Source organism: Cololabis saira, chromosome 6 (genome assembly GCF_033807715.1).
Source record: "Cololabis saira isolate AMF1-May2022 chromosome 6, fColSai1.1, whole genome shotgun sequence".
Lineage (NCBI taxonomy): Eukaryota > Metazoa > Chordata > Actinopteri > Beloniformes > Belonidae > Cololabis > Cololabis saira.
In genome coordinates, this window is record NC_084592.1 from 20,700,172 (window position 1) to 20,726,292 (window position 26,121).

Genomic DNA, 26,121 nt, shown 5'->3' on the forward strand with positions numbered 1-26,121 from the left:
TGACTGAACGAGACGTTTTAACAAATTTCTGAAAATTTGGATGTTTGCAGACAAATTATGTACAAAACTATCCTCAAGTCTCTCAGCTTTGTGTACTGTTGATAAAATTAAGACGTGTGGAGAAGTTCTTTTTTTATCAGGATTCTCAGGGTTTTGAAAAATAAGATAGTTGTTATTCATGTTTGCTCAGGCGCAAGTGTTTACTCAGGTACTCTGTTGGTTCAGTGTATCGCTCCTTGGTGCAGAAGAACATTTCATAGAAAGCGGTTCACTGCTCGTTCAAAGCTCCTCCACCCATGTTTGTGCAAATATTGGGAAATGAAACATCTTTTTTCCTCCACTGGAAGAGAATATGACTTGGGACTTTGGGATCTCTTCATGTTTATCTATCTATCTATCTATCTATCTATCTATCTATCTATCTATCTATCTATCTATCTATCTATCTATCTATCTATCTATCTATCTATCTATCTATCTATCTATCTAAAAAGGCACTGAAAAAGAAGTGTTTAAAAAATAAAAAGGCACCATTGGCGATCATATGAAATGATGAAATTACACCATGAGTTTAAAAAAACAAAACTGACCTTTATTTTGTTAACATGGTTGCTGCAATCCCAACTTCGTCCACATACTTGGATATTTATATATATATCTTTAGACTTCTACTATGGCACAAGTTGTCGTTGTTTTTTGATTTTTTTTAACCAGTGCTGATATGTAAACCAGATGACATGATTTTTTTTCTGTATTTACAATAAAATGAAAGAAATGTACAAGATTCAATGGCATTTGACAGCTTCAACAATACGTACAGATACAATTTGATCCCTCTGTACAATCTAAAATCATTAGCTATTCTTTTTTTTCTTCAGTTTTTACAGATGAGTTCATGATTCATTTTGACTTCAGCACATACACGCTTCCCACTTCTTGACTCTTACCACGGACCCTCGCTTACATGACTCACACCTTTCACCATGCTATCACAGCTAAGAGCTCCGTAAAGAAAATAAAACTAACATCTACACACCACAGGACACACATCTTCTCATTGTAGTGTTCAGCGTCATTCCTTAACAGACTCCCAGCATGATTCCATCTCCCAAATGAAAAATAATCTTAAACATTCCTTGATTTCCTTCTTTGGCACACATCCCTTCAGTCCATCTGCAACCACTCAGTTCAACTCCCTTCCACACACTCACACACACATATCCACTTTAGAGCGAAAATGCCTAGAAAGCCAAGTTCATGAAAAATGTTGTTATTTCATGTGTACTCCTCGCCTCCACTGTAGGGTGAAGAGGCCTCTCCTTACCCCCCATCACCTCCACCACCAAGGAGGGAACAAGTCCAATGTTGAAACGTGGCGGCATCCCCAGACCTATACCCAGGAGTCAGGAGATCCTGGGTACTGCTCTGCCCTGTAAGAAGGCCTCCGTGTGCTTGCGTAATAGTCCACATAGTTGGTGTTGGATTTCAGTCCGTGAGGCTGGGAGTTGTAGTCCACTGTGGGAGGGTAGGTGATGACTTCCTCTGAATACGAGTCGTCATAGCCATGAGGATGCTGCAGGTACATTCTGTACGTATCGTAGTTCCTCCTGTATGGATCTTCTGTGTAATACACCGGCTGCAAGAAACAACAGAGAAAAAGAGATCCTGAAGGTTTTCACCAAAGCACTCTGATCGACAGTTCCTCTAAAATATTGTGTCTTAACTGTAATTCCCTCTTTATATAGTAGTTGTAACTCCAAGTAGCTGAATCTGAAGATATTACAAACCATGTAACTGGGAGCCTTTGCTTATTTATACGGATTTCCAGCTGGGAGCTCTCTGTTGCATTGAAAAAAAAAAAGTTATATTTTAAAAGACAAAAATCGGCACAGTTATTAACCCCTGGTTTAATTTGGTTGTATCTATTCTACACCTTTCAGAGGGAAACGCTCAACTAGTCTTTCATTAGTTGCCATTGGCTTCTTTGCACATAACTTAATATGCATCTGAAGATGGACAACCTGTAAATCGTGACAGTTGAACAATTTAACCTTTTTTCACATGCAAAAGCAATTCAGCCTTTCCAGGTTTTCCCTGTGCAGGGGTTGTCATGGTGACTCATCGTGTCCCGTACTGATGGGATAAAATACAGTATATCTGCACTTTTCTTGGACACTCAAAGCGCTCACAATGGTTCCATTATTCATTCACTCCTCATTCATACTTGGTGGTAAACTACACGTGTAGCCACAGCTGCCCAGGGCCAGACTGATGGAAACGTGGCAGCCCATGCACGCTAACGGCCTCCCTGACCACCACTGGAACATTCATACACATTCACACACCAGTGGTGGCATCACTGGAGGCAAGGAGGGTGAAATGTCTTGCCCAAGGACACAATGACAGATGAATGGGGGAGCTAGGTTTCAACCGCCAATCCTTCGATCATTGGATGACCAGCTCTACCACCTGAGCCACTTCCCTTCCTAAATGACCCGGTAATCTTCTATTCCACACAATTTTGAAATAAAGCTGAGTTGTTGACTGAGTTGCGTCTCAATGATAGCTCACATGTGCAGCTCATTCTCCTTTTATACATAAATACAGGTGAAAGGAAACACAAAAACGGTTAAAGGTGGTTTTAATCAGGCAGCTAAATATAGCTGTTCGTATTTCCATCTTTTTTCTGTTTCTGTCAGTCATTGTAATGACTTAAGACAGAAAAAGAAAGAAATGAAGGCTCTATTGAGAATTCAGGTGCATTAAAATTGATATGTGGGCAGGGATAGACGCAGCTGACACTGGGCAAAAGTAGAGGGAAAATACTGGCATCGGTAAAGTTCTATGATTGTTAGTCATATCACTCTTAGCACTGATTCACACATCTCAGTGTTCATCCACACACCCGATATACCACCCAGGGACATTTTGACAAATGCATTAATTTGTGTTATAGCTCAGAGTTAGATGAGGAGAACCATATCTATGATTTGGTATCGTAGTGATTATCAACTGGACTATTAGTCCCTGGCTTTCCGCTTCAAGTGCCATGAACATAAAAGAGATGGCCTTTTTCATCATTTGATTCTTTTTCTGTGGTTCCCAAATAAACCCTCAAGCACCCAGTGGAGGGTACAGAGCCGGTCCAGTGTTCCACATCCGGGACGAAAACCGCATTATCATATAAACCATTGAATTTAAACAATTTAAACAATGATAATTTCAGTTCTCCATTGTATCTCTAGCTTACGTCTGACTTTTTCTTCACTGTAACCCAATCTTTTTTGTTATCTTAACTTTTCATGCCTTCATCACGTAAAGCAACTTAAAATTGCCTTGTTGCTGAAATGTGCTACTGTACACAAATAAACTTGCCTTGCCTTAAATAAACTGGACTAAATGAGGGGGATTGAAGAACCTAAGAAACTCTCGGTGTCCCATCTCCTCCCTCCCGCTTTCTGCTCTGTGTCCGTTATCTGACTGGGCACACATGGACGTGCTCGACAGTGACAGCTGCCCGAGATGCACCCGGCCAATCCCAGTCCCAGCAGTCACATCCAGTCTCGCTCAGATGATAACTGATGCACCGGGTCATTTTCGGCACTGCCAGCGGAATATGTGTTGGCCTGTTTGGTATCAGTCAGGTAGTGTAAAGTATCTGGTCATTATGCAAAAAACCTAATACAATTAAAAACTCATAAGAAAATATACATTTTCAAGGCTGGTATCATATTAAGAGCCATTACTGCCTCAATGGCTAAAATAGAACAGAAAACAAACAAACTAACCTGTAAAAGGTAAATGCAAAACTAATAAACACACAATATATTCTCTCTGCAGGCTGTGAGGTATTATTATATTCACCTGCGTTCTTCTGGGCTCTTCCCTTGTGGGTGATGAGTAGTAATATAACGGTGATTTTCCAGACCCTGAAAAAAAACCCAACAACTAATTAGGTAAGTTACAGTAAAAAAAAAACCCAAAAGAACCCTCTAATTTTATATCAGTCAATGAGTCCACACATCCCCCCGGGGCAAGTGTCTGTATTTAGATAACTTAGGATCAAGAAGTGCTATGCTATGCCGGAGAGAAAAAAGACGAAAGAACAAGGCAAACAATAGAGTCGGCTGCTACTGTGCTGGTGTTTATACAACCCCTGGGACGGGTATGTTCACTGGCACCGTAACAAACCACTGGAATCCAGAAACTCCATTTCCACTTGTCCATGTAAAACATGGGCCGTGGAGGCCGTGGCTGATTTTGTTTGCTCTGCTCCCACCCGCCCGTGCGGGCTGGCGAGAGCCGCCGTCTGGCTGTGGCGTGTCTATGTGCCCGTTCGGAGCCCCCCTGTCTGCGAGCCGCAGGCCTGCGAACAATGGCACTATTGTGGAGCGTCCACTCCTGACCGGTCGGTCTACTTTACCGCTTAACGCGGCGACTGCAGCGGAAAAACAGATCTGAAACGTTCCGAGTTAAACCGAGTGACTGAGGGCTGGCAGATGTTGGCGGGGATGATAAGAGGAGACCGTCTTGGCGGGGAGAGGAGACCGGTCACGGGATCGGCTCGAAGCCTCGTGAGGTAAGAAGATAACGCCCTGCCAGCAGATGACCTGAAAACCACCTACAGGCTGATATAAATAGTGGGTGTGAGATGTTTTTAAAGAGTTTATTGACTTTCAGATGAGTACCTGTATACTGCTTTTTAGGATTACTGCTGTCTCCTTGGTAATTATAAAATTGCATAGTCGACTGAGCTCTCTGATAGTCTCTGATAGTGTCTCTATGCTCTTTGATGCCCAGCACTGCAGGAGATGACGTTGCACTGGCAGCTGTAAGAAGAGTAGAGAAAGAACAACAAGATCAGCCTTAAATTCCAGCACTTCTCCTGCTCTTTTCTTTGTGTCTGTCGCTGCCAGGGTCAACAGCTGAAGGAACCTACTGGGGTGACTGACTGGAGACGTCTGAACGGTGCTGGTGGGGAGCGCGGGCTGCGACTTGAACCTGTCCCTCTCTAGTGTCGACACCGGGGTGATGAAATGGTTTTGGTTCCAGCCATCCTGTTAAGAGAAGAAAAAACACAGAGTATAACCAAAGGTTAACAGTACGTCTGAATCTTTTCAACACAGTTAATTTCACTGGATTTTGTAAAAACATGATTACAGGCGAAAGGAATGGCCATACAGCAGTTGGCCGTTGTCAGTGTTGTGCAAGTTCATACTTCTCATGAACTAGCTCAAAGTTCAGTTCACATAGTTTAAAAATGAATAGTTCACGTTCATAGTTCACCATTTTCACTTTGAACTAGTCCACATTCAGTTCATTTAACTATTTTTACGGTAGGTGAGAATGAAACGCCCCCCTATCCTAAAACGGTTCACTGTATACAATCATGTTTTGTCCTAGTGGCTTTTCAACTTTACTCAGAGGCTGTAAATCTCCAACAATGTAGTCCATTATCAGTTTATCTACCTGTTGCTGGGAAATCAAACCCCTGAAGGTGCAGCAGAGGGACTGGGGTCGTTTGGGGCTGTTGGGTCTTCTTGGTCTTTCCTGATGACTTTTTTTGATTGTCAAGGACTTGCAGATATTTTCTCACACTAGACGGATGCTTTAACTCCACATAACGTTTCAAATGTGAAGTTGGGACTAGTTTTCTCAACGCAGATGGACATAATTTGCACAGAAAGGTGAGATTTTTTACCGTCGGACTCTTTGGGAGACAATGTGTAAAATTCCCACAGATAATGATAAGCAGATCATCATCTGACGGCTCGCTGACGCTGCGTCTGCAACGTCTCTCTCTTCACTGGTCATGTAAAGCCTGCACCGGGCTCGGGCCACCGTTGCCATGGAGCTGGTGCCCGTTGTTATGCTAGTGTGTGCACTGCATTGTGGACGTAGTGTGAAGTCGTCGTCTCGTTGAGTATTTTAAATGTGTGCGACGTTCGCTGCTGAAATGTATTCCGTAATAATTGGACCTAAACAGTGAAGCTGAAACTCACATAATCTGAACAGTTGAAATTCCAGTACAGGAAATCTATGTAATGGAAAAACTGACACATCGTTTAAGACTGCAAGAAACGCAGCTGGAGGACAAATGGCTGAAGTGGACATCTTTCAAGACCTGGTACAGCGACAAAGACTGTTGAAGGATCACCAGATACAGAGGACGAAACAGGGAACCAACAAATGACCATGTAGGAATGCTACTCCCAACAGGACTTTAATTTTTGTTTTTTTTGTTTTTTTGTTTTCTTGTGTGGCTGTTTGGTTTTTGTACTGTGCAAAATGTGAAAAATCAATAAAAAACAAAGTTAAAAAAAAAAAGAAATTCCAGTACATTTTCTGCAGATCTGAACAAGTTCAAGTTCTTTATTTGGAAATATGTTGCGTTTAGTTCAGCGTTCTCACAGTTCTCACGTTCTCAAATGAACGTGTTCAATGAACGCGTTCATTTGAACTCGTTCATGCGCAACGCTGGCCGTTGTCACGGATAAAAGCATTCTTACCTTTTTGTAGATGGTACGCAGGTCCCTGTACTGCCATAGTGTGTTCAGCACCTGAGCTGCTGCTTTCACCACCTTCACAGAATACCTGGGAGACAGTAGAAATGTCTGAATACTCCTGGATTACTTTAACCTGATTTAAAACCACGCTGTGAATTCCACAGGACAGAATGATTGATGGATTGCGTCCTCCATGCGTTTTATCCTGGAACATTACTGAATATATATATATAAATATATTCCAGGGGGATGTAAAACCTCAACCACCTTCCCTGCGGCTATGACCTCTCCTTTTCCAAACATTTAAATGCTTGTGTATGTGAGAGAACCTCTGTCCAGGGCAGCCTGTAAAGTGCCGCCGCCGTGTGTGTTCTTGATGCTCAAATGAAAACACTATTAAAAAGCCGTCGGACACATGCGTGCTCCTGTCGCGCACCTGTCTCCTCTGCCCTTGGTGATGTTGACCAGCTTCTCGATGCCGCCCGTATCGGCCAGGGCCTTCGCGTTCTCCATGTTTTTACTGGTGACCTCGTGCAAAGTGCAACAGATGGCTGCCACGGTTTCGTCCGACAGCAGGGTGGTGTTTCCCCCCGGGAGGCGGTTCACCAGGTCCCTCATCGCGTACTTCCCTGAGGGGCGGAGGGAAGGGGAAGTGAGACATGCAGCTAATGCGTAATGACATACTGTACTGCAGGTTTCCCGGGCGGGAGGTTGGGGATGGGGAGAGGTGGGGGAAGCTGCTATGCATACAGGAATTTGGTGCATTTTTTTACATGTTACATAAAATATACAGTGACCTAAAACGCATTATGTGGCTTCTATATCAGGAATGAAGCATTAATTCTGCTTGAGCCAGCAGTGTGGTAGGCAGTTTTTCTAAATGACATTGTAAGGACATTAAAGTGTGTGTGCATGAAAGAGGATTGCCTGTCCTATCTCTCCCTCCGTGCAGCAGCCCAGCCGAAGCTAAATACTTGCAGCACACACATAGACCTTTAATAACCCCTTTAAACTAACAACGAGACATTTTCCCATCTGCCTTCAGGCGTCACTCCTGCCGCTGCCACCATCTACTCATTAATTTCACAAAGATAACATTTAAATCTTTTTCTTTCAACAGATGAGGCTGTTTCATGAAACACAGCGTGCTAGACTGAGATTACTGCACGATCTGAGCTGGAGGTTTACAGTTACTCGTTATGGACATGAATGTCAGAGCTGTTTTATGTTTTTTAGTGGCTTGAAGCTTTTTTTTGTGGAAGAATGAATACACTATTTAGGTTTAGGAAAAAAAAAAAGAATAGTCAGGTAGCCTTTGTCCTTCATTACTCCATCATTTTGTGCAATATAGATGTCAAAACCTTGGTAATGTGGCTGCAACTCCCTTTCACTTCAATATGGATGCAACTATAAGATGCTGGAGTCTGTATTTTTTCAGAAAAGGCTCCAAACGCTAAGCTTGCCCTGCGTAAATCTTCAACCTGCTCCAAAAACAAATGCATTTCATGCTGGCACAGAAAAGCTGCCAGCTGAGGTTAATCTCAATCACTTACGAGAAGCAAAGAGGTTTTGGAAAACTAGAGAAATTTGTATGTTCTCCAGATTGAGTGTATGATACACAGAGAATAACAAATTGAATTGAATTGAATGTGTTAAACCGTGTTTTTGCATGTAGAACGGTTTGAGTATTATTATTCAGTTCATCAGTCAAAAATGCCAGTGTGACTCTGACCTATGAGCTCCTTGTTCCTGACGTCCAGTGCCATGTTTCTCAGAGCGGTGGCGACCGAACACACCACCCTGTCGTTGTCCATCCGCAGCAGCTCCACTAGGATGGGCAGGCCTTTCTCTTTACGCACAGCTGCACGAATGTATGCTGCAAACTACAAATACGAAAGCATTACAACTTCATACAGATGTCCGTGCTTCACAAGTGACATCAGCACTGACATCACCGGTGACCAAGGTGCCACATATAACAGCCCACCGTAGAAAAACCAGAGCTCGTGTTTGTCGGTGTGAACGGATATACACATGTCGTGGCTGTACCTTCCAGTTGCCAGCTGACAGGTTCTGAAGAGACCCAGCCGAACCCTCCAGAGTGGCGGGATTGGAGCTCTCAGCCAGCAGCGTCAAGTAAGGCTTCACCACTGAAGGGTGCCACAGCATCTCTGCACCCTTGGGAGACTTGGAGAAGCCTGGAATAGGCCCTACACCGTCCCACTGAACAAATAACCAGTGTAAAGTTAGACTGTATACAAACTGGATTATTCCAACCCTTTCATTAAAAAAAATCCTTTATTTAAATAATGGTTTTAGCCACAGATTTGGAATAAATATGAACAATGTCAACACTCACAGAGTCTTCCTGCACGCTGTTTTTTTTCTTCTTTTTCTTCCTGCCCCAGCAGCTGGAATCCACCTCTTTACTGGGCGTCTCTTTGCCCAGCAGGCCGTCCACCTCGTCCCCACCTGCCATTCGAGATGGCGTCATCTCCAGCTCCAGACGATAGGACAGGTTCCTTAGAGTGCAAATACAATTCTCCACAATCTGGGAGATACACAAGGGACAAACAGAGGTTTCGGTGCGAGCACAAATAGTGGTAGCCTTTAAAAAAGATGAATAAACCAACAACATGCAACTGATAGCAACTAAGGTTTGTAATCCATGAGTGAAGTCCATGCATTGTGAATTCTTTATGTTTGCCTCCCAGAATACCAATGAATTGTTGTCTCCTAGAGACAACAATCTCCACATTTACTTGCAGATTTATACCTGGTTGATGTGAAAAAAGCTTAATGTACTTCATATCATGTCGATGATGAACAACTGGCTCTGAAATGGCCACTGCTGCACACATCTTGGGTGTGCTTCACTTGACAAAGCACATCATAGCAGCGACTTGCCGCTCGCCGCTATGAGGGTCATTTAGACAGAAGCAATAAAATGATTCAAACAGACCAAAGTAGGGCTTTTCTCCAGAGCCTCTTATCATGTGGTTGCAAATTCTCCTCTTGACTAAGCAAGCATATGTGTGTATGAGTGTGTTTGTGTGTTTGCATGGTGAGTGGGAGTCTTTATGTGGTTTACCTTGCTGTCGAAGTCAGAGGTGTTTACACAGGCTTTAATCACGTAGAGCAGTGAATCAACCAGGCCCTCACAAGTGCGCATCTGTTTTCTGGCTTCCTCGCCAGCTGAACTCAGGTTCCTTTAAGAATATGAATTAAATAAATAAATAGATAAATAAAAAACATGCACGCACACACACAGACATAAATACAAACAGACAGATTAGGGATTCGATTTTGGGCTTTGCTAAACAAACAAATGAGCACAGGGAAACTAAATGACAGCTGCTTGTGTTCCACTTGAAAGAGTAATGAGGGTTTTGCCACTCCCATACACCATCTATAATGCAGTAGGTGTGTGTCCTCTGACAGATGCGGTGACATTACTTTATTGGGTAAATAAGGACCCAAGAACCAAACATGCAAACACTCTCAACCGGCTGGTACCAAATAATATTTGAGCTCTACAATCTGTCTTAAAAACCGAATTTGATTATTACAAGAACTTGGAACTGTGATGCTTTTAGCACAAACGTTTAGCCATTTCACTGATGCATCCAAGTCCGTCAAGTATGTAGTCAATTGTTCCTGTGATGAGTCATTCTTTTATTATCAGTATTTCCTTAAAATACTCTCTCTTGAGTTTATTTTCATATAGATGTAATAGCACCAAGTGTCCACAGCGGGGTGCTGGTGTCCAGTGTGATCATCAGGTGGTTTACCTCAAACAGCCAGTGGTGTTTCTCAGCACGAGGGAGGAGTGAAACTTCAGCTTGTGGTCATCGTCGAAGGTGGAGCTGCTCCACCCGGAGTGAGGGATGATCACAGTGTTGGTCAGAGTTGATAAGGCGTCTCTTATGATTGTCATCTTGACGGCGTCACACGACGAGAGGTTCCACAGCACTCCTGAGGCAGGCAAGCGGGTAAAACGTTAGTCACGTCAGTTGCCGTTCGTGAACCACAAATCCTGCTGTACGCTCAGCATGTGTGGATGTGACTAATGCACAAATGAATGCAGCTAAACAAAGAAGACCATGGAAATAAAGAGTATAATGAGAAATACTCCTCTTTAGGATGAAACCACAACTCTAGCGACCGTCAAGGCGTCAGATCTTTGTTTCAAATTTCATGCCCACATTTCTTCGAGGCATGGATTATAACTTTAAAAGGAAAAGATCCATATGGCTCAGTCATTTGAAATAAAAAAAAAAGTGAGGTCTTTAGAGTTTATATTATGGTTTCAGTTAGCTCAACTATACTTTCAGTAATTCACTGGTAATTGCGCACAGTCCTGGCAGATTTTGATGCTGCATCTGTTGATGATTAGACGGCGTGTAACATCTTCTTCTGATTAGATAGTTCTCATTGCAAGGTTTCCACTCAGGCATAAACTAACTGGCGCATCACTAACCTTGCAGGAGGCTGCTTCCTGCAGCTGAACTGCATTGTAAATATGTAGCTACTACCTCCGTCAAAACAAGCGGCATGTACAATAAGCATTCGTATAAGCAGCCTAAGTATGATCTGCTGTTGTTCTGGCAGTGCAACTTGTTTATATTCTCTCAGCACACCGTTTCCCCCCACTCTAACCGAAGCAAAGAAGATGATAAAAATCTATAATAGGGCCCAGGAGTCCAATTCACACACAGCTGGCAAAAAGCTATAGACAGAGTTGCCACACTGCCTCAGCCAGTCATTTGATCAACCATTTCAATTAGCATTATCCTTGACGGCTTTAAAACCACCGATCTTTATCATTTCAGCTAATATTGCGGCAAAAAAGCAGGACAAAACTTTCAAATGGACTTATAATGGCTGACATTCATCATGTGTATTGGAGCTTACTTGCCCCAACCTGCGCATCAGGTGGGCTGCCATCCCTGCTCGACTTGATTTGATCATATTTTTGCGGTTGGATGAGCACATTCAGGCCCGTGCCTGGGTTTCCCACGAGTCAAACAAGGAGTGTTCTAAAACAGGAGCATTAATGAAACGAAGGGGGCAAAACTCTCTTGCTTGTTGATCAACTCCCCTTTTTCAATCAACTTAGCAACCCAACGCGATCTGTCGCCGAATCCGGTACGTTCCTTCACACCCGCTCCAACAGCAATTTGTCGAAATGAATGTTCCCAGCGGGGTATCGGTTTGGTCCTGTGGAGGCAGCCAGCCAGAGGAATCAACAGCAGGGTTTACCGAGGTGTGACTGACAACCCTGTCAGTGGTGCAACACCAGGAGCAATACTAATAATTCATACCTGACGGTTACATGGGCCTATCGTGTTTTCTCTGTGTTTGAGTGTAAAAATGATCCCGATCTTGTTCTCTGCTCTGTGGCTTGTACCTGGTGCCTTTGAAACACTGAGCCAAAAGTAAGAAAGAGGAATACATACAGAAATGTTCAATAAGAAAATGAAGAACAGGAATAAGAAGCCAGTTAGGCTTTTATTGATTTCTTTGGCTTGTGAATTTAAACAATAAAGCTCCATTTATTAACAGGACCGTGAACATCAGCGTTATTAGAGGATGCACAGACAGTACTCTATGATATCATCATCAAATTCAAACTCTTTTGACACGATTCACTATGTGCATGTGCAACATGCTTGATTCTGTGACACAGACAGCAGGATGTGTTTCCAAAAAACAGTATAAGCAGTTGTTTAAGCCACGTTTATGATTACAGTACAGTCTACGGTTAAACAGTCCTGTAAGAGCGTGCCAGAGCTGACATCCCGATGGTTGACGCGCCAGGCTCTGCTGCTATTCCTGCACTATGACGATGAATTTTTCTCAGTAGTACTGTTCGGGATAAAGACAGCAGTAAGTGGGGCATGTCTCAGGTGCTGGTATAAATGTCTATGTCGCTGTGCAGATGTGATAATTTGCTGCAAAATAACCAAAACAGTGAGCATATTCAGACAATTACAATGGCTTTTTCCCCTATGGAGAGTTTATAATGGATTTATTTTTCTAGTTGCTGAGTGTAAAGACACTAAACACATCCTGGATACACTTTTCTCTTGATTAATTCAATTAAATCACCCTGACTGAGTGAAAAAAAATGATGATTGCCTCTTTAAGACAGTCTTTGTCTTGAAACCACACAATGGCACATCATCAGTATTTCCTCGTAAAGAAATAACCGGGGCATCCTTAATGTCAGTCTGTAAAGCTGCTGATAATCCACAGGCTGACCAATTTATTAACCTTTTCAATTTTAAAGAGTTCAGTTTGGAAACCTAAAACCCATCAACTACCCTCAAAAGTGCACACAAGGCTGAATTTAGTCAAAGCAGCATTTTCATTTCCTCCGTCATGCAGTTAAAATCAGAGCACTGGGAATCATAAGTGGATTTTTTTCTGGGTCAAATACATTTTTCATTTTCTGTTTGATCAAACCTTCTCATTCTTTGTTCTTTAAATAAAATAAAAAAAACCCCATAAAAACAATTTAATTCATGCCAAATCTCAGACTGGCATCAGCCCTCTAGATCTAGTTCCCGTTCGTCTCCATATGAGCTGTGAACTTCGTTTTTTGATGTGCTAACTGGATCAAACCACGATTAAGCATGCAGCTGAGTCTGCCAAGTTAATCCAAGAAGCCCCCCGCCCCCCCCCCAAAAAGAAAACCCCAACAACAACAAAAGATGCAACATCTAAGACAGGGTAATAGCCCAATACCTCCTAGTGTTTATGTGTGCAAGCTTAAGACGGAGAAGTGGGCTGACTCCTTTGATCTGAAGAGCAATAACCACAGCAGCTGCCGGGAGAGGAGGCAGGTAAACGGCTGAGTTGCCCAACACATGACCCCTGACCTCAAACGAGGGTGGCCTGTAATTGCACATGGCTCTAAAGACCCTGGGGGAGTCGAGGAGGAGCCGCCTGCGCGATGGGGAACCCAAAACTGTACGGTATCTTAACTACTATTTGACCACACCCCTTGAGGCAGTTTAGATTTCAAATCACATCATGAATATTGCACAAACGCAATAGTCTTGAAATATCTTCGTCAGTTACCTGAGAGATTGCGAGGCTGATTTTTCTCAACAGCTGTAAATAACCAGAGGTGATGCAGCACTGATGACCTTTTCAAATTGCTCCCCATCCTCGTGTCTGAACTACCAATTATCCCGAGCAGGCTTTTTAATGAGTGTATGAAAGATGAAGATCTAAACGGAGCTCACGTTTGAGTCGCTCCTGCTGGCTGATCAAAAAAAAAAAAAAAACACCTGAAAAACTTTGTACATTTTTAATGAATGAATAGTGTGAAGAAAAAGCCTCTGGGGAGCTTCAACACAAACACAAGTGGAATAGAGACAAACAAGGCTTTTGTAATCTTTTTGAAAAAGCTGATTAATGTCTCCCTCGGTGCGTGTTAAGCAAAGTAAATGTCCACTTGAATGATAGAAGAAGCTGAGAACAAGCCGTTCCCAGAAAATCCAATATTATTGTGCTCATATTCGAGTTGTAATGTGTTCCCTCCGGGGACCACTAGACTGTAACCTGAAACCATGTTGGAAGGGAGGCTCGAGTCCAACACAAACAGCTGACTCAGCCTCCGGGGAGCCAAATGTCTTGGCTTGCTTATTTCAGTAGTGCTCCACCCTGATCTACAACAACATGGATTTATATCCTATTTGCAGGGCTTTAACAACACACAAAAACCCCCACAAATAGGCTAAAGCTGAAAGGTAAAGACGAGGTTTCAGACAGGAAAAGGAGGCAAATAATCTCCTTTCAGACCTGGTGATCAGACAATCTCATGGAAACGGTTTGAGAAACGCCTTAAAATGTAGAAGCAACGACAAAAAAAACCTTAGCATGAACCACAGCATGGATGACTTAACTATTTAAAGCATCTTAATTCAAATCTCATGTTTAAGAACAATATTCCAAGTTTACGGATGCTATGCAGCATCAAACATCCTATACGACTCGACAATACGGCATCTATACAGTGAGTCATTATGTGGAACTGGTCTAGTGATCCGACTTAAGCTGACAAAGCAGTACTAGACAAGATTAATAACAAATGACTAGTCAATAAATTGATTAAAGCATTAAACCAACGTAAATGAATTTTTCTAAGTGAATAAGACCAATAAAACCATAAAACGATAAAGATCTTCTTCTGTCAGCTTCTTAAAAGATGAAGAATAAAAATACTGGGATGTCTTTCTAAGAGAACAAGTCATTTTAAGGCACTATTTTAAGCAAATATTGCAAGATGACATATATTTGAGTGTCTGAATGATCTGAAAACATGTCATAGACAGGGATCCATTCAGATTTGCTGGCTACTGTAGCATCACACACCCAGATAAGGAGCTTTATCAAGCTTCTTCATCTTTATTCCCATCCTACAACACAACTTGGTGCAATATTGCACCTCAGAGGCAGACAGTGGAAACATGTATGACAAGTTTTCAAATAGAGCTTTAGGACCAACTTAAAAACCGTGCTAGTGCTGGTCGAGGCTGGTGCTAGTGCCAGTTTCAAACAGGTTCTACAAAGACCTGGCTTGTTTTTCCACTGACCGGAGAGCACCGAAGAGCCAGGATATTACGTCATTCATTACATCAGCAACGCTGAAGGAGGAAAACCGTAAAATGAGCATGAAATCCCCCTGAACCACAATGGAAAACGAATTTCGCTGTGTGCTGAAGCCGGCCGGAATGTACATCATGTAGCTTTCCACCATCCACTTCAACAGCGGTTATGTTTCAGGAAGAAATTAAGTCTTTTTCAGTCACATTTTTGCTGTACAGTACACGTATTTCTGATTAAATGGTTAAATCGGTAGGAATATGGAGGTTGCATTGTTTTGGTTGGCAACAATAATCCCCCGCCCCCCCAAAAAAAAACAAAAAAAAGCAGTTCTTGCATCTGGCCCAGCAAGGTTTTGGGCACTTGCAACACTGGTGGAAGTCTTGCACTCACACCGAACTAACACTGGAACTGCTTTGGTCAAAGAGTCCAGAAACAGAAACTCCTTGAAAGACGGAGTTGAATATGATTTAAGTGACTCCAGCACTTAAAACTGGCTGCTATGATCTGAGCTGTTAACACATGGTTAAAACAGGAGCTTGTGTACTTTTTCTCCAATAAATATCTCAAGAGATTATTTCATTTTGCTGGAGGAGAGTATAATGCATATTTAAGCCCAACTTAAAAAATAAAGAAACGGGTTAGGGGCTTCAGCCGGCTTCACACCAGCTGTGTATCGAGTGGGTTGCATGTTTGTTACAAGCGCCTCAGCTGTACCTAGAGCCATAAAGCAGCCATCACGAGTTTGTTCGAGATACTTATTTTTGATGCATTAGGCGAGAAAAAGGGAAGAGTTACCTTGAAAAATACACAGCTAAAACATTTATTACTCATCAAATTGATTTATCAGCAACCATAGATTGTATCGTTACTGTAGTTTCACTATGGAGGCAATATGTCACAGACTGAGAATACAGCTCATCGGCTATGATACATTATAATTTTCTTAAACTTAGCTATTTGGTTGGTGATGTAGATGCACACAGACACACACACAGACCTTTCAGTAAAGTGCACATTTTGTTTCTTTTTTATGGCAGTTCAAACAGGGTAGCGTTGTAATAAATCACTACTATGTGGGAAAGATTTGATCAAGTGGATGGGTATTTGTGCCATAGCAGTCCAGAGACAATCTGTCTTCCTGCATCTCGATAAATAACCTGTATGGCGTAGTTAAAAGTGTTTGCTTACAGAAATATATCAGTACAAAATGCTAGCGTGGCATGGGAACATGTGGTAGGTGTCAACTGCTTTGTATCACACTCAATGAGTAACAGTTGTGCAACTGTTTTAACACCTGTGTCTTCATAGGAACTGCAAGCACAAGCATCCCTTGTCTGACACTATATGTTAGATTTGTTGCTAATATATTGGTTTAAACTTCTAATTACAACCACAACAAGCTCTTACATCTACACATTTGTTGAAAAAGGGAGGAGAGGATTGTGGACTCCTTCAGGAACTCCCTGCATTCACGCACCTCTGCAAATATCTATGCAATTATCAGCGCTTTGATTGCTAAATAGAAATTTTCACACTCATTTGTAAGAATTGATAAGAATAACTAATATAAATGCTTATCAACGTGGAATTCATTTTGAAAAATTGTTCAAAAAATACACGCATTCTCCACAGATGCAGACTGACCTGTGACGAGCTCCCGTACTTCAGCATCAACAGTCTTTCTCAGCAGTCGAAGCAACGCCGGGATGCCTCCTACATTCCTGACTGCGACCTTGTTGTCATCCATAGCTTTGCCATAAACAAGGTTCCTCAGAGCCCCACAAGAGTTCTTCTGAACCTCCACGACTTTGTGGTCCAGCAGGTCCACCAGGTGTTTAATTCCTCCCAGTCGACACACCTGTGGATGAAATGGTGAATATTTACTCCCCAAAAGCAGATGCTGAAAGTACACCGACTGCTAATTTCACTTATTTTTTTCAGCTTGTATTTAAATGGAAACCAAAAGTAGTGCAGTTATTTAAATGAGAAGAGAATCCACATATAATTATTTATTCAAACCAAAATCATATTTGAGGGAAAAGTAATGCTAATCCATGGTCACGGAAAAAGCTTCAACCACAGGGGACAGCAGGCAAAAAGAATGAATGAATTTACGTTTTCTTCTGTGCACAGTGTGAACACATCTTTTCACAGTATGCTTGAATACTCAAATCAAAGCAAACCTATCAATTTTCTCTCCTCTCAGTATTCTGAACCATTCAGTACAATACAGTGACATCTGTGTATTCTTCTGTATTTTACATCTTATTCTTCTTATATGCCTTCCAATCAAAATGTCATATCTTTCACCAGCTTGTGGGGGTGGGAGGGTTCACAGGTAACTAGAGGTTCACAGCTCTAGTTACCTGTTTTATTGTACATGACGACTCTTGCTCAGAGAAAATGAAGCTTCATCAGCAGAAGGAAAGCTACTATTTTAAAAAAGAGACCAGTTATATTGCAAATAGTCTTTCTTTGCACATAAAAACTGCGTGTAAGCATAATTAAAACAATCAGGTGCAGTCAAAGTTGAAGTTAAACTTTCCACTAAGTTTTTACAGCTTATTTGCCCTTCCTTGCTTTTTTTTAAATATATAAATGTACCTCACATTTTGATGCATGCAAACTTTCGTAGGTTTTTCCCTCATGAGAAAAACTTTTAGCTAAATGGATGAAATAGAAAGAAAATCATGGCACTTGCTAAAATAAAAGCAATAGTACATAATAATATGTGGATTCCCTATTAACCAAATAAAAACAGCCAAATAAAATGTACCAAAACCATAAATAAATAGTAGAATATAATTATCAGGTGGACTTGTTTCGATGCAGCTGCGCGACGCCTACCTCAGTCTTGACTCGATTATCACCAAAACACAGGTGCTGCAGGTACGCAGCTGCATTGGCCTGCACCGAGGGGAAGTGGTGCTGCAGCATGGTGATTACCTCCGTCAGCTCCGGGTCACGCCATGCAAACTCCCTGGAAGTACAAGTTGGGTGAAAAAAGGCATCAGCATGGCAACAGACGCAAAGAGTGCCTTGCCTCCTTGAAAAGCAAAATTAATTTTTCCACTAAATAAACACGTCCACACATCAGGGCAAACTGATAAACCCGAGAAATGATGTCCCCACTGGTTTCTGCTGTATAAACAGCCCACTTTGCTCAAACACTAAGGTAGGAAGGAGGAGTGCGTCTGAACGGTTTTGGAAATACACAGCTGAAGCAATGTTTTTTTTTCACGCTGCTGATTATCTGGTACCAAGTACTCAGAAATGCATTCACACTTATTTATTTAGGAAAATATCCCTTGCAAAGAGGAAATGTAGCAGACATGGAGATAACAAGTTAAAAGTTGCAGCCTTGCTCAGTGTGCATTATATCAAGCAAGTCCCAGGATAGACAACCTAGTTTGTCTTTTTTTTTTGTAAGCTAAAGCTGAAAATATCCTCAGGGTCAGTAATTCTGATAAATATTCCAGAGGAAATTCAACACTGTTGGACTTCCTGACTAGACCTGAATCTCAGCAAACCCCCGTGCTGCACTGATTTGAGGCAGTTACAGCGCAGCGGCCTATGCGAGTGTAAACACAGCTGTAAATGTGCAGGGTCAGGGGTTTACTCAAATGTCAATCCACATGTCTGTGCGGCAAGAGCGAACGCAGCACTTTGGCGCATGTGAGGATCTATTGTTAAGTGGCCCGGGCACCGTTGAGCCAGCTTAATGTGTGGCTTCCCAGGGCGCTCTGTGTTTGAATAGTAAGAGGACACTGGTGTTGACCCCACAGAGCAGGGATGCCTGGTAAGCATAAGTAGCCTCTCTGAACCACTGGGTCGCGATACGCTACACTGGTTAGGAACCAACAAGTGGCTCGTAACCAGTGGGGGTGCAGAAAATGCTTACCTGGGATCCTTCTGAATACTGTCTATTGAGGGCGAGCGGGTGGGATCGTCATCCAGGACGAGAGGCGGCCGGGAGTAGGTCGGGTCGTGCGGTCGGTACTGTGCTGAGCGGTACGGGTCAGCATAGGTAGCTGAAGAGTTAAGAGCATAGTTGTTTCTTTGGTAAGTCATGGTACTGCGCTGGCTGGAGGTCCTCTGCAGACTCCCAACACCTGGGGCACAAAGAACATTGATCCATGTTAAACAAATATACAAACCACATGCAAAGATGAGAAGCAATATTAATAAAGATTAGCTGTGCCCAGACCTTTTCAGCTAAATTCTGAGCTTTGCACATTTGTGTACAGGTACTGAACAAGACTGAAAATACAAACATGCCGCCGTTTCAACATACTCTGCACATTCTCAAGTCTGGAACCAATTAATGATGAGGAAAAAACGCAGCTCCTGTGGTTGCAGAAAGCACAGCTCTCGTCCTTCAAAGACATGTTTGCTCGTCGTTTTTTGCTTTTACAAGACTCTGTTAAACCAGGGGGAGTCCTGCCGGCGTTCAGAGAGAACAGAAGGACTCAACCTGCTCAACAATCCACAAGTTCTTCATTCACTGCCCTGCTGATCCTTTGAAACCACATAGTCCTAATATAAATTTGCCAAAAAGCAGCTAGAATTTGGTTAACCGTGGATGGCTCTGAGAGTAAGCATTCCTTCAGTCTGTTTATTTGCTCTAAGTGATGATATAACCTATTTAATAAACAAAAAAACACAAGTCACAAAGACAGAGCTGCATAAACAAGCTGATAAGATTTAGCCTTCCTTTTCACAGAAGCCACGTGATGCGTGCCAGCATGACTGCTGTGTTGCTCAGATCCGTATCAGCCATCCAACAAAACTGGGCACGAGCGTGCTCAAATCCCTCCTACCAGGAACCAAGACGTCAACTTGTGGTGCTACTCCAAAAACACAATTTCTCGCATCACTGCTCTTCTATGTTGGGCAGCAGCTTCAAAGGCTGCAATGTGGCGTTCGCCCAAAATATAACCTTACAGAAACACTGGAAGGCAAATTATCAACAGCAGAGTGGAGCTTTACAATTTGACCAAGACTATTTGGATCCCGTTTAACATCCCTTCTGCAAAAGATCCATACATTGCATTTAGCATAAATCTCGCTCCGGCTAACACAAAAGAAGCACAAGCTTGGAAAGCAGAGAAATGGCCCATAGAGAAAATCCAAGGCTCAAATTGGATTTTTTCCAAAGAGGTAGGTCTTGCAAGGACTCCATATTGAACAACCCTGCAGCAGCACCACACGCGCCTTCTTTCAACACACCCTGCAGAAAAACACATCACCGTGGTTTTGTATAGCTTCTACACAGCTCAGCGTTTATTAGTGAACTTATCGGTCCAAGCGGATCTCCGGAGTGCCGAGGAGACGGCTGAAAGGAGTGTGTGTGTCAGTGGATATTGTGCATGTGTATCTTAGGCAAGAGAGATGCTGAAGCGAGAGCGTCAATATCAGGAGAAATGGGGAAAAGATGTGACTGTGGATAATAACCGAGGTGTCCCCCTTTTTTAGAGCTTTGTGTGGCACATGGGTAACAGACTCCTTTGTGTTGAAATGACGGATCAGAATAACTCCATTAACACATGCATTTATTCAGTGCAGGGACAGAGAGGGATGTATCATGAAAATTAGGAAAACAAAACAAAAAAAACAGTGACATAACATCCACATAGCTGAAGGCCAAAGGGATTGTGCTCCGCTCAAGAAGACTATACACCAGAGCCAAGGGCACTCGTATTAAAGGGCAAATGCTTTGAGATATTTGAAGTCTGAGACAACATCTGCACCTGATAACAAAAAGAAAGTGCGGTCCATGCGAAGATGTGTGTTTGATTTAAACTGAATGATGAGAAAGGGGGGAGGGAAAAAAAAAATCTGAGCTGGACTTGACCTGCATGAAGATGGAGACCCGAAAGCAAAGTAGAGGGAAACAAGAAACTCGTATAGTTTCTGGTACATTTGAAAATAATTTCTTCCTTATCTGTCATGCACAAACACACTCAAAACTGTTGGAGAATGGTGAAGAGAGAGCAACTCGGCTGAAATAAACTATTTCTAACTTATTTTTGTGATAACAAACTGTAGCTGACGATTATGTATCAAATGTTATTGTTCAACAGTGTTTCAGTAAAGATTTCATGGCCTGATGACGATTTTGCTGTAAATAAAGGAATTCATCAACAATATTCATATAAACTACTGCAGAAAAATAATACCATTACTGTTTAGCGGCACATAAAAAATGCAGTGAAAGCATCTGTCTTGTACGACGGAGTATTAGGGCCAAACTAAGACAAAAAATAAAAAATAAAGTCATAATAATATGAGAATAAAGTCATAATATTACGAGAATAAAGTCGTAATATTACGAGAATAAAGTCGTAATATTACGAGAATAAAGTCGTAATATTAAATATATTACAAATATATAAATAGAACTTCACAAGATGCTCAATATTCCTCATTTTAACACAGGGAGAAGATGCTCTTCCTGTTAGAGTTCTCATAAATTATATTTTCATAATATTACGACTTTATTCTCATAATATTACGACTTTTTTCTCATAATATTACGACTTTATTCTCATAATATTACGACTTTATTCTCATAAATTACGACTTTATTCTCGTAATATTACGACGTTATTCTATTACGACTTTATTCTCGCAACATTACAACTTTATTCTCGTAATGTTACGACTTTATTCTCATAATATTATGAGTTTATTCTCGTAATTTCCCCTTTTTTTGTCTTAGTTTGGCCCTATCACTCCGTCGTAGTCTTGTGCTTTACATGTATTTATATTGACCTCAAGTATAACGTGGGACCAACCTGAACTGCTCCTGTAGAGGGTGCCCTGCTGCGTGTGGCTGGGGCTGCGGTACAACGGGCCCCGGAGAGTCCGGTCCTCGTAGATCGGTCCGATGTGGCGGTCTGGGGAAATGGTGGCCCTCATGTCCTGGCCGAGGTGGCTGTGCTGACTGGCGTACGAGCTCCGAATTCCTGTAGATGTGGGAGAATGGTCACCAAATGGTTAACGACCTGCATCGGGGTGGTAAAGAGATTTGACAGATAGTATGAGGTGCCGTGGGGAATATTCAGCTTATAACTGTGATTATTAAAACACATCAAGGAGAAAATTGGTGAAGATGGGAAGACAGGTTTTTCTGCTGGTGTTATTAATCGTGGGAGACTGTTTCTTTTCCTCATTGGAAACCCGTTCTTCATTTTCATTGGAAATTTATTAGTTTTCACTGGGAACCAGCTCTTTTTTTCCCCCTTTTTATTGAGACACCAGCATTGACACAAAATAACACACCTCTGTACATCCTCTTTTAATAAAAAAAAAGATATCATAACCATTTAAACCAAGGAACTGAAACATAGATGATAAAATAATTGATACCTATAAAGTCTGATCTAAATGGTGTTTATGTAATCTCTCCATTTCTTCCTGTTCGAACCTGAACAAGGTCAGCCTCTCCATCCTGTATAAAGTGTGTATTAAATTCAACCTAATTTTCCACCTTTGGCTCCTGTTTTTTTAAATTTCTTTAGCTTTTTTTTCCAGGCAGTTAACAAAATACTTGTGGCCGGCATCTTTAAAGCTCCTGTGGACATTCCTGAAGAACATGAACTCGTACGTAAAAAGGAACTTTTATATTTTATATCTTTCTAAGCATTTCCATAACCTGCCCTTACCAGCAGGAACAGATTAGTGGGCGGCCCTGGAAGATAATGAGTATGATCAGATTTATTTTCATGACATTGTCTGCAGCACTTAGTATCTCATTTTATCTGCGTCAGTGTTCAGAATCTTGTTATATTTTTCCACCCATGTTCTCACCAAGATGTAGAGGAAACCGGTTCCTGATTCTTTTTTCCCCCCACTGACTGACAACCACTGATTTTCATTCATTATGCTTTAATTTATGCAGGAAATTAAAGCATGTTGTGAAATAGTTTAACAATCAGTCTTCTTGAGTTGATGTTCACTCACTCTGTCAAGTATCCGCCTACAGACACATTTATTATAAGGTTTACCGAGACATGTCCCACTGATTTTACTTGTTTAGTGTCACCTGTGGGCAGTTAATATATATGCACGAATAATGAGCAAAGCATGGGAATTAGATTTGGTAAGATGGATTACAAAGAGGTTCGTCTTTTTTTTTTCCAATTTTTGTCCAAATAAACTCACATAAGTGATCTGCAAGTCCATGTTTGTTTGTGTTAAAGCGCACATCAGTGAAGCTCATGAAAGTGTGAAACCCCAGCGGACCGATATACAGTTGGCAACTTACTGCTCACTGCACATTTCGAGAGCCCACAGATGTCGCTTGGGTCCTCTCCAACTGCATTAGCGCAGGAAAAGACTGCCTCTAAACACCAAGTCTGCCATGCAGAACCAGCTAAATGAGGGATTCCTGTCACAGTCTGAAACTTAGGAAACAATAAATAAGCACATTTTCCTCCTCTGAGTGTAGACAGGCCCCTTGGGGCAGTGGGAGAAGAGATTTTAGATGAAGATAGGAGATTCAGCCTGACCTGTGAAGCACCTTTCGAAAAGAGAGAAACAGATCCAGAGGGACAGTGAAGCAGTTTGGTGAGAAGACCGTGTTAAGGAATGAAAATGCATGAAATAATTACTTGGCTTGATTATAATGAATTGTTAACAACTGTCATAGAGATATTGCAGTATTATTTCTGTAGTTGTTGAGAGTTCAGTAAGTATAACTGTGTTCAGAAGGAAATGCAAAACTTGAGGACAAGAGGACAAGTCTTCCAGATTAATATGTATGGATCTTAAAACCAAGTGTAATTTATAAATAGAGCACTACAATCAAAATACGACAGCCTTGAAGCTTAAATAAGTCTGTGGACATCAGTTAGTTTTTTTTAATTGTTCCATGAGGATGACCTTGAATTTTTATGTTTGATTTGTTTGAAGCAGTCCCATTTCAAATAAATGTAAAACTAAGCTGTTTGATTACTTTTTCTCAGCTATAGTTAGATGTGATGCCTGTGATGTCACTCATTTGTTATGAACTCTGAGATTGTACTTAGGCTTTCCACATCTTATGTGACCATAACTGGACAACATGTTTGGACAAAGATACATATATCTAAACCTAATCTGACATTAATTGTAAAACACATGTCAGAAGTAGATGAAGTAAAGACAGCGCAAGGAATAATTAGCAACTTCTGTGAGATGTTGATGTTTTTGAAGCCTGAAATGTCTTTTTTTTCAAATGTCTAGTGTTATTGCACAAAAAAGCATTTCGTCACTGGGTTCTTGGGTTCAGTAGCAGCAGTCGTCCTCTATAGTTATTCTATGCAACAACCTCACAAAAGTGGGGATCATTATTCTTAAATACCTGGAAGGAATATCAGCTTCAGTCTTTATCCGTTAAGACTAAAAGTTGTTTACAGTGGCTCGGTTAATTGCCAGTGGAAACGTCGTTTCTCATACGACTGTTCAGTAGTGATGAGTGTTTACCTTCTGCAGCTCCAATCACAGATGAAAACTAAAATGCACGTGTGAACACGCCCGTTCTTGATTAAGGTGCGGCCTTTGAGGCTGCAAGAGAGTGAACGCTTCACTTTCACTTTACAGAAACAGCCTTTCACCATCTGTATCAATGCAGGGCCTCTCCACCACAACGTGCAGAATAGAGGATGTGACGGCTTCCCTTCATGCCGTCTTAGCTCACACGTTTTTCCAATGGGAAGTGTAAAAGCAGCAAATGTAAGAAAAGGAAATTATTTAATACTCTTATTTTACCAGTTCTCAATGATTGATAATATAAATTAAATAGATAAAATTATTACTTTTGGGTGGATGTTTCTTTGGCTTTACGATCATCTTGGCTGAAAACTAGAAGCCCAAATTATAAAAAGACAATTTGGTGGAAAAATAAAATTACTTCAGCTTTGTACTTTTTTTTTTTTTAAATCTGCCTTAGCCGCATTTCATTTATTAATACACATATTTTATTGCGCTTTGTAACTTTGTAATGTAGTCAAGTTATGATGTTTTAAAGTTTTTGAGGACACCTCAAGCGTTTCACTTGTTATTTTGTCCCATTTGTCCTGGAAACACATCTTACGGTATGTAGCTACACAGCGTTGCCATGGCATTTGTCATTTGAGAATTCTTCTCACATTCTCTATTGGGGACAGGTCAGGACGGCAGACGAGTAAACGCTGTACTCAGTCTGTCTTTTTCCTCAGCTATGCCTTTGTGATGTGTGCAGAATGAGCTTTTGCATTGCTGCATGGACGTCCTTGGGAAAGATGCGGTCCAGCGGCCAGCACATGCTGCTCTGAAACACCATTGTACTTCTGTCATTGATGCTACCAGCACAGAAGTGTAAATGTCCCATGAGCGCTGATACAACGTCCTACTACCGTACCATCGCAGACTCTGGATGATGCACTTGTTGCTGATAAAAGTCTGCACGGCCCTTTTCATATCTGGTCTGGACTGATTTGTCGGGCCGTAACACATTTTGTGATGTTTTATTTTACAAATACATTTTCTGTGACATTTGTGAAAACAGTTATGTAAACCAATTATGGATAAGGTTTGTCCATGTGATCATATCATTGATGAATGACAGTTCTTGATGCAGGATTAGAGATAACGGCTGTTCAGCTAAGGCATGCGCTCATACCCTTGATACCATGAAAATCCTTCAGATTCCAAATACCTATCAGTCGTAAAGTGACAATGCTTTCCCATTGGTATTAACTAACATTAATCTCTCCCTGGGAGCACTATATAAGAACACGTAAAGGTGAATCTCTATGGCTCACGTTTAAAAAAAAGAAAAGAAAAAAAAAACAATTGGGAGGAAGAAAGATTTTCAGGTGTAGCAATATTTTGTTTATTTTATTGTGCTCTGTGAGTGCCGCTATGACAGGGACCAGAAAAGCTTGAAAAGAAGTGACTAATGCCGTGGATTCTGTTGTTTTTTTTGTTGCATCCAACAGATCTCAAACCATTTTTACTCCCCTTGCTGAAT

General features: G+C 41.5%; 1 protein-coding gene across 6 annotated transcripts in view; it reads right to left on the reverse strand.

Annotated features, from left to right (window-relative positions):
• Positions 1–570: 570 nt before the first annotated feature.
• Positions 571–26,121, reverse strand: part of pkp4 (plakophilin 4) — an 83,254-nt gene continuing 57,703 nt past the window's right edge. For all 6 annotated transcript variants that reach the window (XM_061723608.1, XM_061723607.1, XM_061723606.1 and 3 more), the window contains 15 exons: positions 21,923–22,093; positions 19,027–19,237; positions 17,973–18,105; positions 16,770–16,983; positions 10,298–10,481; positions 9,598–9,715; positions 8,866–9,057; positions 8,556–8,729; positions 8,239–8,389; positions 6,943–7,135; positions 6,510–6,594; positions 4,940–5,057; positions 4,689–4,829; positions 3,865–3,929; positions 571–1,636 (listed from right to left, as the gene is read on the reverse strand). In XM_061723608.1, the coding sequence (XP_061579592.1) occupies positions 1,391–1,636; positions 3,865–3,929; positions 4,689–4,829; positions 4,940–5,057; positions 6,510–6,594; positions 6,943–7,135; positions 8,239–8,389; positions 8,556–8,729; positions 8,866–9,057; positions 9,598–9,715; positions 10,298–10,481; positions 16,770–16,983; positions 17,973–18,105; positions 19,027–19,237; positions 21,923–22,093 (2,396 nt within the window). In that variant the 3' untranslated portion in view covers positions 571–1,390. The remainder of the gene's footprint in view (positions 1,637–3,864; positions 3,930–4,688; positions 4,830–4,939; positions 5,058–6,509; positions 6,595–6,942; positions 7,136–8,238; positions 8,390–8,555; positions 8,730–8,865; positions 9,058–9,597; positions 9,716–10,297; positions 10,482–16,769; positions 16,984–17,972; positions 18,106–19,026; positions 19,238–21,922; positions 22,094–26,121) is intronic.